The sequence below is a fragment of the Echiichthys vipera genome, assembly GCF_963691815.1.
Source record: "Echiichthys vipera genome assembly, chromosome: 7".
Classification (NCBI taxonomy): Eukaryota; Metazoa; Chordata; class Actinopteri; order Perciformes; family Trachinidae; genus Echiichthys; species Echiichthys vipera.
The window spans coordinates 5,852,552-5,865,051 of NC_139832.1; the positions used below are offsets into that span (position 1 = coordinate 5,852,552).

The 12,500-nt window shown below is 41.3% G+C and overlaps 1 protein-coding gene across 1 annotated transcript in view; it reads right to left on the bottom strand.

The window, feature by feature from the left end:
* LOC310949396 (transcription factor SOX-6-like) overlaps positions 1 to 12,500 on the bottom strand; it is a 105,925-nt gene that overhangs the window by 68,464 nt on the left and 24,961 nt on the right. Inside the window, 1 exon segment of the mRNA XM_083916848.1 lies at positions 472 to 691. Within this exon segment, the coding sequence (XP_083772974.1) occupies positions 472 to 690 (219 nt within the window). The 5' untranslated portion in view covers position 691.

Sequence of the window (12,500 nt, forward strand, 5' to 3'; positions counted from 1 at the left end):
CACACACACATGCATGCATGCATACACACACACACATGAAAACAGGCTGTGGAGATGAGAAGAACCAAGGGCTATAACTCTCTAGAGGAGAAGCCTCACTGGGCTGCCTACAGCACTGCCTCCAGCACACAGACCAGAGAGGACCACTGGTACGTGAGTGTGTGTTTGTGTGCGTGTGCGTGTGTGTGTGTGTGTGTGTGTGTTTGTGTGTGTGTGTGTGTGTGTAAATGTGTATACAGGTTTTCACGTGTATGTGCCTTCCATTGTGCACAATCATCATTATGCATGAGAATTTGCACACCCTGCGTACCCCTGGTTGTCTTTCATGAGTGTTTTATGAGTGGTGTGCCCTGAGTGTGTACACTGTGTACGCACGCTGACCACATTTGTTTTATAGATTTGAGTTATAGCAACATATCTCAAGTTAAGATATGGTCAATTTCTCAGCACTGCGCGTAATTCACATCTCACCATCGCAGCAGGCACCATGTTCTCCCACTCAGCATCCGTCAGCTTCTCCCTGATTGGCTGCAGCTCGTCCGGGTGGGGTCGGTCGTGCGAAGAGGGAGACGGCGTCTCCTTCGGGCCCTCCCGCTCGTCGCTGGCCCAGGCCACGTTGTCCTGACCCATCGCTTCCTCTTCCTCAGACGGTGGGTGAAAGGGAGGCGTTGCTCGCATGGAAGACATCATTCTGTGAAAGACAAGAGGAAATTATTTTAACTTTTTTAAAGAAGAGATGAGAGGAGGAAACAACATACATGACACAACACTTTAAAACACTCTTGTCAGCCATGATTGAGGAAAGCGAAAAGTTACCCATGACCAGCAGAGTGTCTGAACGTGTGCTACTGATCTCATAACAATAACTTTTGACAGATATTAATCATCAGTGAGACTGAGACCAAAACCTTCCTGCAAGCAATGGTGAGGTTGTTAAATAAGGTTAAAAATAAGCACTTGTCATTCATTTACTGTAACTATGGTATAATGCAGTTAGAAAACCTACATATTGACCTGACTTATATCACATTTTAGTACTTGTTTATCATAATGCTTTTTAATTCCCTTTGTATTTATCAAATGTGTGTAAGTCCCCAGTGCATTTTTTTCATTTGTATTTTAAGTGCTATAATTTCAGAAAAGTGTCCTAAAATGTTAAAATGCACTTTGGGGCCTTTATTATCATCATTAAACATTTTCTGAATACGTTCTGCAAATTATTAAATTGCGTTCATGCTCTTTCCAGCCTATAACAGACAGACAGATGGACTTTACAAAAATCACATATGACTGTAATAAATTGTGACCCACGGTAATGTACACTGTTTGAAAAGTTTCCAAGGCTGCAGCCGGGTGGTTGTAAATCAGCAATCAGTAAAATACTATCAAAAAAAGGTTAAAAAAATCTCAAATAAAATGTGTCCACTACTGACAAATTTGCACATTGAAGCCACAAACAAACAAAACATTGGAACCCTGCATTTGAATAATTAATTCAGACCACAACTTTATTTAAAACACGCACACATGAACGCTGAAGATGTAATTACAGCTCACTCACAGACAAGCCGTTTAAAATACATATGATATTTTTGGTTTTTATCAGACGCTGAGCAATTCCCAAAGCTGCAATACATCCATGCTGCTCCACACACACACACACACACACACACACACTTGCGCATTAAGCACATATTGCCATGGGGATAATCTATTAATCTATTAAGCAGCATCAGGGCCACTCATCACCTCAGAGCTGTTAAAAAAAAGCAGACGTTGTGCTCCTGAGTTTCAGAGGGGGGGGAAATCTCTCTTTTTTCTAATGGGAGCCTCCGGCTGGGAGAGTCATTAGGCTAATACATCATTTACTGTAATGACTTCCCTTTGTTGCACTATAGTTATGAGGACTTTCATTGACCACATTTATTACCTAAACCCTCCTCTCCTGTAGCTTAATCTCAGCCCTAAATCTTTGTTTTAAATCTAAACACAAGCCCACTTAAAGGGATTTTCTACATCTTTTTGTCCTTATGTGGCTAATTGGACCTCATAAGTCATCATAATAAACACACACACACACACACACACACACACACACACACACACACACATGCACGCACACATGCATGCACACATGCACGCACACACACACACAAACACACACTGAAACAATTCCATAGAAGCAAACACACACCCACGCAAAATTACTAGGTGATAACTGAAAATGCATGTTCCAGCAGAAAGGGCGTCGGACTGGTTTGAATTGTTTTTGTTCTGCTCCCACCACCAAACCCCACCCCTACCCCACCAGTCACTCACACACACACACCCACACCCACACACAACTTCTGTGAAGTAAAACAGATTGCTACTTCAGTGTTAGCGCTCAGTAAATCACGGCGGGCTGTCCATCTCTGAAATATGCAGCCTCCCGGGTGCCCTTAAACGTAAATCTGACCCTCAGTCATACGTCTGAAGGGAAAGAGCAAGGCTGCAGAGTGCATGTGCTGAGAGGGGAGCAAAAGTTGCAAAATACATAACTTACAGAGAGGGAGCTGATAAGAGTAAGATATCTGACTGAAGCCAAATGTCAGCGTGAGATGAGATGAGTAGATGTGAGAGAAAGAACATAAATAGACGGAGGAAATGTGTGAAAAACATGACGTGTGTGCAGGTATAGATCCAAACATGTTCATCCACATGTAGCCTACAGCGTTTCTGCGCGTGTTGCGATGTGTTATAAGTGAAAGGGCTCGTTTTCATGTGGGGTGGACTGTCGTAAAATGATTCCGAGGGTCATGGCGTTCTGTGCATGTCATCTTTTACTACTCGTGTCAGACTCCGCCGACTCTGTTATGCAGGTTAAATCAGAGGAGGGCTGGATAGTGTCGCGGCATGAAAACTGAGACTCGCTCAGCTCTGACCTGAGGATGTGAGAGAACCGTTAATAGTACACCATCGTAACTTACATCACTTTCTACTGTAGTTTGGACACCAACTGCAACACCGGTCTAATTTACTCTCATTTTTACCAAAAACAAATCCCACTCCTTTCTCTCATCTCTCAGCATCATCTTTAAAGGGTATTTGGATTTCTGTTATTCTTATCATTGCACGCTACACTTCAGACAAAGGAGAAGAAACTGGAACATTTATTTAACCGCAAGATATTTCCATCAGGGTGATGCCAGGGATGATGATGATGATGATGAGAGTTTCAGAATTCACCACCAAGACAGCAACAGCTAGTAGACCTCTGCCAGTCTTGGGAATGATAACAAACGGTTACATAATTTCTCCCCAAGTCTAGGTGAAGTCTCATTTATTTTTACGACTCGCCACCGGTGCTACGCTCCACCTATTCCCTGATTTGACTAATTGGAATAGCTACGGTTGTTTTACACCGCGGTATGAGTACATGAGATTACCCCGGACAACCAGCAAACAGCAAATCACTAATCCACGATCAACTTCTGCAATCCACACCGGAGCGATGAGAGAGCGATGAGAGAGCGATGAGAGAGGGATGGGGAGCCAGGGAGGGAAAAGGCAGAGGAGAGCCTATATTTAGCTGACAATATTGCTGGTGCTGTGTTTATGGGCGAGCTTAAGACTTAGGTTCTTGGAACTGGCGTTTCATATGGCCAGGAATGCCCGGCCCCATAACTCGTTGCCACTGATATGGTATCATCATGCAAGAGTACGGGGGTGGGGTAGGGGGGTTGTTGGTAAGCATGGCACAAGGTCTTTTGTGATTGGTTGGAGCAGGAAAGCGGAATACTTCATGCGTTCGTCATCAGGAGAAGAATCACATTACCAGTGTTTAGATGACTCCATTGTTTAACTAACACGGCAAATGTTACCAGTTCATTCTTGTGCAATGAGTTCAGGGGCTCCTGTCGTTTTTCATGACATGTTGGATTTAGCACAACGCCTGTTCGAATCGCGTCTCTTCGGATCGGCCGGTTGCTTGGCCTCCAGTTTCGCTGCTCGCAGCTTTCCTGAGAAGCGCCCATCCAAACAACTTCCAACTAAACACTGTGCTTCTTTTGGGTCCTGAGCAGTACATGGCACAGTTGCGTCACCTAGCAATGCTAGAGCACGCATGCCAACAGCTCGCTATTTGGGACCAGGCTATTTCTGGGAACAAAAGTGTTCTCTGTGAAAGTTACATCACTGATGCTTGAAATGTTTGAGTTTGCTGCATTGTAACATCTCCAGTTTCTCTTTCTTCATCTGTCGAATGTACTGTAGCAAGTGATGGAGAGCGAGCTGTATCCAGAATGCTGTTCAGCAGTGTAACGGTTAACAGGGGTACCCTCTCAATACACAACACTATGAACTCAACTCTGCACTTCCTCGGGTCCTCAGCAAAACACCCGTCAAGTGTGAAGTGGATCAGACGAGCGTTTATCAGGACAATTGAAAGACAGACAGACAGACATAGGCTCCTTCAACGAACACATATTTCTTCATTTTTTTGCACAATTGAACCAAATTACACCTGATTCTTAAATTAATTCTCTACTGTTCACATATTTGTTGCTACATTCAAAACTTGTGATGTAAAATTACTGGCATGTGGTTCAACCCTATTTTTTATGTATTCCTGATAAACACAGTCATGTTTTCATGCTAATGATGGCTTGTTACTTTTGCTTATGCTTTTTTTTTTCTCATCAGATGGGAGACTGAACTGATGCCAGAGTGTAAAGGGAAAAATACTTAACAACTCCATTCACTACGACACAGTGCCAGAATAAAGTACCAAACATCAGGTATAACCATAAGTTGCCTTGTACTTTTCAATATCAAACAATAAATCAAAATAATATGAAGATGAAGAAATAGAGGAGGCCATTTATGTGTTGCCATCAGCCTGCAGCTGCTTCTGTCATGACATGAAGAACAGAGAGATACTGTGCTGTACTTTGGGACGTCAGCCATCAATACTTTTGCAGAGAAATATTATAACTGCAAGTTGGAAGTTGAAATAGCCTTTTATAGGATAACACTGCACTGAAAACGATGCACGGGCATTATGAGAAGATATGCATTTATTTGTTTTAAATTCTGAAAAATGGAAAATATTTTGGAGATGCGGTTTTTCCTCGGACCACAGCTCTTACGCCTGGCAATATCAGGTCATTCCCTACTGAGACGTAGGAAGAAATTGAGTGATTATGTCTGAAGGAGCGACCGTTATTCCAACGAGACCGACAAAAGAATGAGTTTGGCTACATGAAAACACACAGGGAAGAGTAATATGGTGGTAATGTTGCACTGATAGCTGAAAAAGAAATCAATTTTTCTCACACACACACACACACACACACACACACACACACACACACACACACACACACACACACACACACACACACACACACACACACACACACACACACACACACACACACACACACACACACACACACACACACACACACACACACACACACACACACACACACACACACACACACACACACACACACACACACACACAGAACAGAAATCAGTTCTCCTATCTGAATTATTTCTTGGAAAGTGATACTGGTGCCATTTCTTGAAAACTAAACAGACCCTGCACTGTTTTCATTTTTTAACCTCATGCATGTCAAGTTTTTTTTCTTTTTCATGAGCGTGAAGTTTGGAAGATCTTTTAACAAGTAGGGAAACCATCTCAGCTGAATAACACCAGTGCATGTTATCAATAATCGCAATGAAGAAATGCTCAGCAATGTTACTCACTGTTCTCTTTGAACATTTTGGTTTAAGTTCCCTTCCCTCCTTTGTTGCCTATGGACATTCTTAAAGCCTTTCGCTCAGAGACACATTCGATAAACAAACTGTTGCTGGTGGACAGCTATAGCTAAGTCCCCATCTAAAACACGGACAGTAACTTAGAATCCCTTTGTGAGCGGAAGAAAAACGAAAACCGGGGTCGGAATTTGGCAGCAAAGCGTTGTTCAGATCTGGCCTGGAACCTGGCGACTTGGCAGAAACAATCAGGCATTGTGGAGCGTGGTCAGAGAGGGACCTGTGACAGATGAGAGCGGGAGAGAGAGGGGCCCCTCTTAGAAAAACAGTACACAAAGCGCCATTCACAACCCAGGTCCCTTCTGCCACTTGTAGAGCGAGAGAAGGGCTCCGACAAAGGCCTTCGACTCGACCAATTGGGTGTAAAATCTCCAGTCGCCCCAGCTGGATAGAACTGAGGAAGTGGGAACTGCCAAAGAGAAAGAGAGACAAACAAAAAGGAGAGGAGGGGAAAGACAAGAGGATAAAAGAAAACGGAGGACTTTCCTTGGGATTGTGTGTCTGTTGGTCAGTCCCAACACGAAAATACAGCGGAAGAAAAGCAAAAGGAAGCTGAAAGTCAAAATAGAAAAACAGAGGAGTCTCTTTATCAGCAACCAGAAACGGCAGCACAATGAACAATGAATAAACTGAGTACAATGCTTATCATAACAAACCTAAATGATAGTCAAACCTACAAAAATAAAAATGAAATGATCCCTTAAAAGGATACTACAACAACTTTTCATGCATTTCCATAAAACTCACAAGAGACTGATTTAAAAAGAGTAATCAGAATCGAAGCAACTTTAACTCCCTTGTGGTTGTGCTAAAAAAAAAAGCTGCATCCTACGCTTCACCTAATGCAACTTGATAGCGTCTATTATTAGACCCTGTGCCTCCTAAAAGCGACATCGTTCAAACCCAATTAATGTAGTCAAGTTGTTTGCCGGCCATCAGTAAAAGTCTGTAGTTGACAACTCCCAGGTGTGACTAACTAGCAGGGCTTTGCTAACAAAAAGAATGTGTTCAGTTACTTTCCCTGGATAAATAAATGGAAAAAAAAGCTTGATGAGGGTTGGCCTTGTGTGAGAACAACTCCTAAATATTGGTTTTATCTGGACTCACACACTGTGTGTAAGTAAGGCAAGTCTAATAACTCAACTCTGCACTTTCTTAGGTCCTCAACAAAACATCCGTCAAGGCTAAAGTGGATCGGATGAGCGGTTATCAAGAAAATTGAAAGACATACAGATAGACAGAGACCCCTCTAAAGTTAAGTCTCTACTGCTCATATATTTGCTGCTACCTTCAGAATGTGTAATGTAAAATTACTGACATGTAGTCCACCCATGTTTTGGATTCACAGACATGTTTTCATGCTAATGACGGCTTGTTACTTTTAGAGAACGACTCCTAAATCTTGGTTCTGTCTGGACTCTCATTAGATCATCGCAGAGCGCTGCACACAGAGGGCACTGTCATAGGTCAGACATGTGGAATGTGAACACACACACACGCTGCCCTGTTTTCTCCCAGAGATTCCCTCGTCCCAGCTCTTTTTGCCCAAAATAGAAATGTTCAATAACAACGCAAGTTCTCGCCCCAAACCAGCCCATACCGTCACTGCCTTAATAGCAAGAAAAGCAGTTTTGTTTTCTGAAATTCCAACCTATTAACATGGATTTCACTGTAAGAGGCCGCTCTGTTGCTCCGTAGCCAGCAGAGCCAACAAGTAGCCGCTCTCTTTCAAACCTGTGTGTGCTTATCGCTTGCTTTTGCTCTTGGCTCTCTGTCCTGTTTTTATGGCTTAAGTGAAACAATGAAGGGAGGCAGGCAGAAAGTGGATGCTGTGTGCGACGTTTGGCTTAGACCAGCGTCAATATATATATAATATATATAATATCAATCAGCCGTCACGACCAAATTCTCAGGTAAACAGAAGTCACTGCGCGACCGTATGTTACACTGAAAAGCTCTGTGTATTTATCCCGTCATTATATAAGTATTTACGACCATAAGGCACTCGGAGAGGATGTGCAGCAGAGGCAGCATTCAGGCAGGAAGCTGAATTAACTTTTACTGAACTGAGTGATTTCACTTTACAACAGAAATAACCTCCTGGATGTGAATAACTTTAATGTTACTGATGTTTCGGTTGAGTTTTGGCACACGCATTCGCCATGAACAGAGATTGCCATTTGCTTAATATATTAACAATTTCTCAATTCAATTTTCAAACATATCAAATGTATTGAAGCAACCCTTAATGGTCCACACAAAGAAAAATACATCTAGATCTTGGAGAAAAAGATATCCTGCGAGTTGCACTAGTGACACACCACACAGATCCCACAAGAAGACGGCACTGAGGAATGGTGGTGGTTATTATCTGGTTTCGCTAATGGCTTATTGATATTCTGTGGAAATCAGTTTGATAATGCTACCCTAATTCAAAATATGAGTTCAGATTATGCGAAATGTGAAGCTGTTCGTGAATCCATTTTACAACCATCAAAAAAGCGAAGGAACAACATTGCTTGCGTTGTCGGATAAAAGACCCAATGGAAATTTTGTCCTGTTCTTCAAATTCATCAATGAAATACTAAATGTACTGTTCATTGGCCTATAACAACATTTTAAAGAGGACTTGAGAATTTTATTTACCAATACTTGAAAACAAATAGTTCCCAATGGTCCGTAAAGCGGTTTTGTTTTGAAGTAAGTCTATTTAAATATAAAATCGCTTAAACACGGAGAGACATTCACTGTGTCCAGGGTCAACAGAGTATTTCCAATAATCACAAGCTTTGCAATTTAAGGATTTTGTCTCTCATCAGATGGACATCTGGAGCAAACATGGTGTGTATGATGGGGGTCTCCATTACTCCTGCCGATGGAAAAGCACAATCAAAGCCAATGATGGAACACTCAAAAAATGATGAATGTGTCGTTTGTACGGTGGGCGTAAACACACACCACTATGCCGGGTCTCTGTGTTCAGGGACCCGGACCAAAAACCGCAGACCCCAAGAAATCCAGAAGTGCCCTTATTGACCAACACCCTCCCTTGTGCTTGTTATTTTTCCTGGCATGCGAACACACCCCTAGCTAACACAAATACAGTACACATATGCATTTATCTACTTCATGGCAACGATACAGAGTAAAGCATTGAAGAAACCATTGAAGACCAAAAGTCAACACTCGGTGGCTCATAAGGACTGTTTGTCTACTACCTCCTGCCTAAGGTAGTTAGAAAGCCTGGTCAGTGTGCATATTATGTCTCTTGATTCTAAAGTCGACTATATTGTCCAGGTAAATATGTCATTATAGGACAAATTCTGCCCACTAAACAGCAGATTCCATACAGTACTCAATAGAAACAAACACTGAAAGCCAAACTGGGCCTCTAAAGACGGATAATGCGAGATGTTTCATGAACTGTACTGACTGGTGGAGAGTCCTGGACATTTTAAACACTCTAGTCTAAGTCATTTTGTAATTTAGCTAAAACGTGTATGCAAAAGTCCAATCACAGTCAAAAACCAACCCAAGTCTTCTAGCCTGCTGCTTGCAAAATAAGAATATGCTCTTTATTTGCTCGTGGCCCAAAGATTATCTTTTGGTTTCATCAGAAGTCAACATTTAGACATTTATGATTTGAGGTGTGCCAGAGAGGATTCTCGTGACTTAATAGAGGGAAGTTCTGGAGGATTTGCTATATTTCTACACCCTCAGCTTAAACATTAAAAGACATTTCAATTGAAAATGACTCAACCATGTAGGTTGTAAACATGAATAAAACAGAAACAGTAAAAATAGAAGAGGACAAAGACTAGAACCCTGAGGAACCCCACAAGTTACTTGATCTACTAGAGGTGGACACACCTTAACCAACCCGGAGCCGTTTCAAAATGCTACTGGATATGAGCAAGGGAACCAAACCGGCAGAAAGTGATCGAATACTGCAAACAAAATATCTGTGCTCAGAGAAATAACACTTAATGGTGCAATTTCTACACCACTGACTTTGTCCAGAGAGGCTTCTTAAGAAGGGTCAGCAACCAAAATGTAACCTTTGAGGATAAGTAGCCATTATAAACCAACAAATGTATTAAGCACTATATATTTTACACATTAAACAGAGAGAAAGAAGCAACAATTATCATTAACGCATATTTGTATGCCTCCTTTTTCCTTCCTTTCATTTAAGTCTCTACCCCAACACCTCCCGCTATCTTCTCTCTTTCCCCTCATCTCTTTTTACCTCTGATCTATATCAGCTTAAAGTACAAACAGCCTGCCGTTTGACAAACACCAGGTAATACGCTAATACTGTTTAGCAGCAGCGAGCAGACACATGTCCTCTCACTTCAAGCGACTATCCTTATTATCACACCGGTTACCTTTTGACCTCCAACATAATGCCACTGTGATGCGCAAATAAGCTTGTTACACAAGTTTTAAGCCTTGTTGTGCTCAATCTCTCCATATAGTTGACAGGAACTGTCAACAAGGGGAAATCCTATTATTTTAAGAGTATGGATTAAACTATGGATGTCTTTTCTCCAAAAATGAAAAATCCCTCTCTGTATTTAAAAAGATCTCACCCGATGTTTGTTCAAAACTAAGATGCAACTGAATATATTTCTATGCAAACACGTTTACTGTGCTCTTCCTCAAAGAAATTAAGCAGCTTAAGCAATCAAAGCAGGTTCACTTTACAAAGGGTTAAGTTTCAAAAGTATCATTGACAGTTGAGTCTATTTCAGGGTGACATCAACAGTAGAAAGTCATGATAGAAGCCTGTGGCGATATGACAGCTGCCCTCACACATTTTTCAGAGTGATTGCATTAGCCCTGAGGCTAGCAGAAGAAAAAACAGCGCGCTTCAATAAGTCATTACAGAACTCAAGAGTCTCACCGCAGCTAAGAACAATCAACAGACATCCATGTTTACTGTTGTTCATTGTTCTTCATCTACTTCAGTTGTCCGTCTCCGGTACAGATTTATAATTCAGTAAGTGTTGAGCTGAGAGGACGTGATGGCACAGACGGACAAAATCTCACAAAAGTGGAGAACAATCATGTCAACACCAATGTTAGTTTGCATCCTCGCCATGGAAAAAATAAAATCCTTTTAAACTTTGATGTAAACAAAAGCATTACAATCAAACAGGGCGCTCTAGAGTGTAACATCATCTGCAGGAGTGTCCAAACAGGTGGCTTTTAGAGCACCCAGGAGGCACGAAAAGCCTGCTAATCCCAGATTAGGACTGACAAGTCGTTTCACTGGATGCCCCCATTGCAATCCCAGTTGCCTCTCTATCCTCTGACAATGAGCTTTGTTCCCTATCTAGGAAAGAGCTTTGAGGATTTCCTCAGCTTTGTTAGCATGAAATGGCTGCATTATTCAGAGGCATGCTCTCAGTCAGTCGCGACAACATATTTTTATTCAATTATTGACCGGCTTGAATGCCCTAATGTGTACAGATGGTTCTAACGAGGCGTCTGTGCTCAGAACACAGGATTTAATTGATACTCATGTTGGCAGCGTGTAACTTTGTCACATACGCAGACATGTCGAGCGAAAGGGTGGAGAGGTAAAGGAATGTCTTTTTAAAAATAATGAACACACCAAACGTTCCTGTGTCACCATGGTCCCAGGATTGTTTTAGATGGTTCACAAAACTATAGACTATATAAAGTGATGTTTGTATAATAACATATAATGTAATGATACTACCAATAATAATAAGTGTTACATTATACACATTGTTATAGCACATTTTTAATGCAAAAATGCAGTAAAATTTGCTTAACAGATCAAGATCGCCTGCTAGATAAAGCTAAAATTATTCATCTATTTTATAAAATATACATTTGAGGATATATGTAAAAAAAAAAAATAGGGTATTGTTTAATTTTATCTTAGGTACCATGAAGTCATTTTTTTAAGGATTTGGCAGTTGGATTTGTATTTTTTAAACTTCATCAAACAATTCATCATGTTAAGAGAATTGAGACAATAAAAATAACTTAACTGATGGCTGAAGAAAAAACAATAATACATTTATTTAAAAGAAAAAACACAACTCTGATTTTTGTAATATACAGCATCTAAAAGATCATAGAATAAAAAAGGCCTCTGTCTCTTATCTTCTATAAACTGCCTTATCTTGGTCACGACGATGTACAGTACACTGTAATGTAATTTAAGTTTAATTTATTACTGAACTTCCTTTCAACAACCCTAGACAAGAAAATCTAATAATTCCTTGTAAACCCGGTATTTGAGCTGCACAGTAGATTGTCTTTAACGACATAACAAGACTTGAACGCAGTGTAAAGAAGTAAGAAGGAGAAGTTAGAGGGAGCTAACTCCCCTGAACCTGCAGGGAAACTTCCTTCTCCTCTCCAGGAGCACTCGTCTTGTTTGGCGCTTGGAGGCATGTCAGTGTCCCCCGGCATGTCGAGCTGTCACAATCCAGACTAATCCTTTCCAATTCTGTGTCCCTTGGTCTGGCTCAGGCCACTCGTTATACAGTGTGTGTTTAGCTGTATATGTGTATTACGGGAAACAGGCTGGGTGATTTGAAACAGTTATGTGTGAGTGGATACGATGCGTCTGATACCGTGGACTATATTGCACATACACATGTAGGGTAGATACGTAAAAGAGAGAAAAGAGTTAT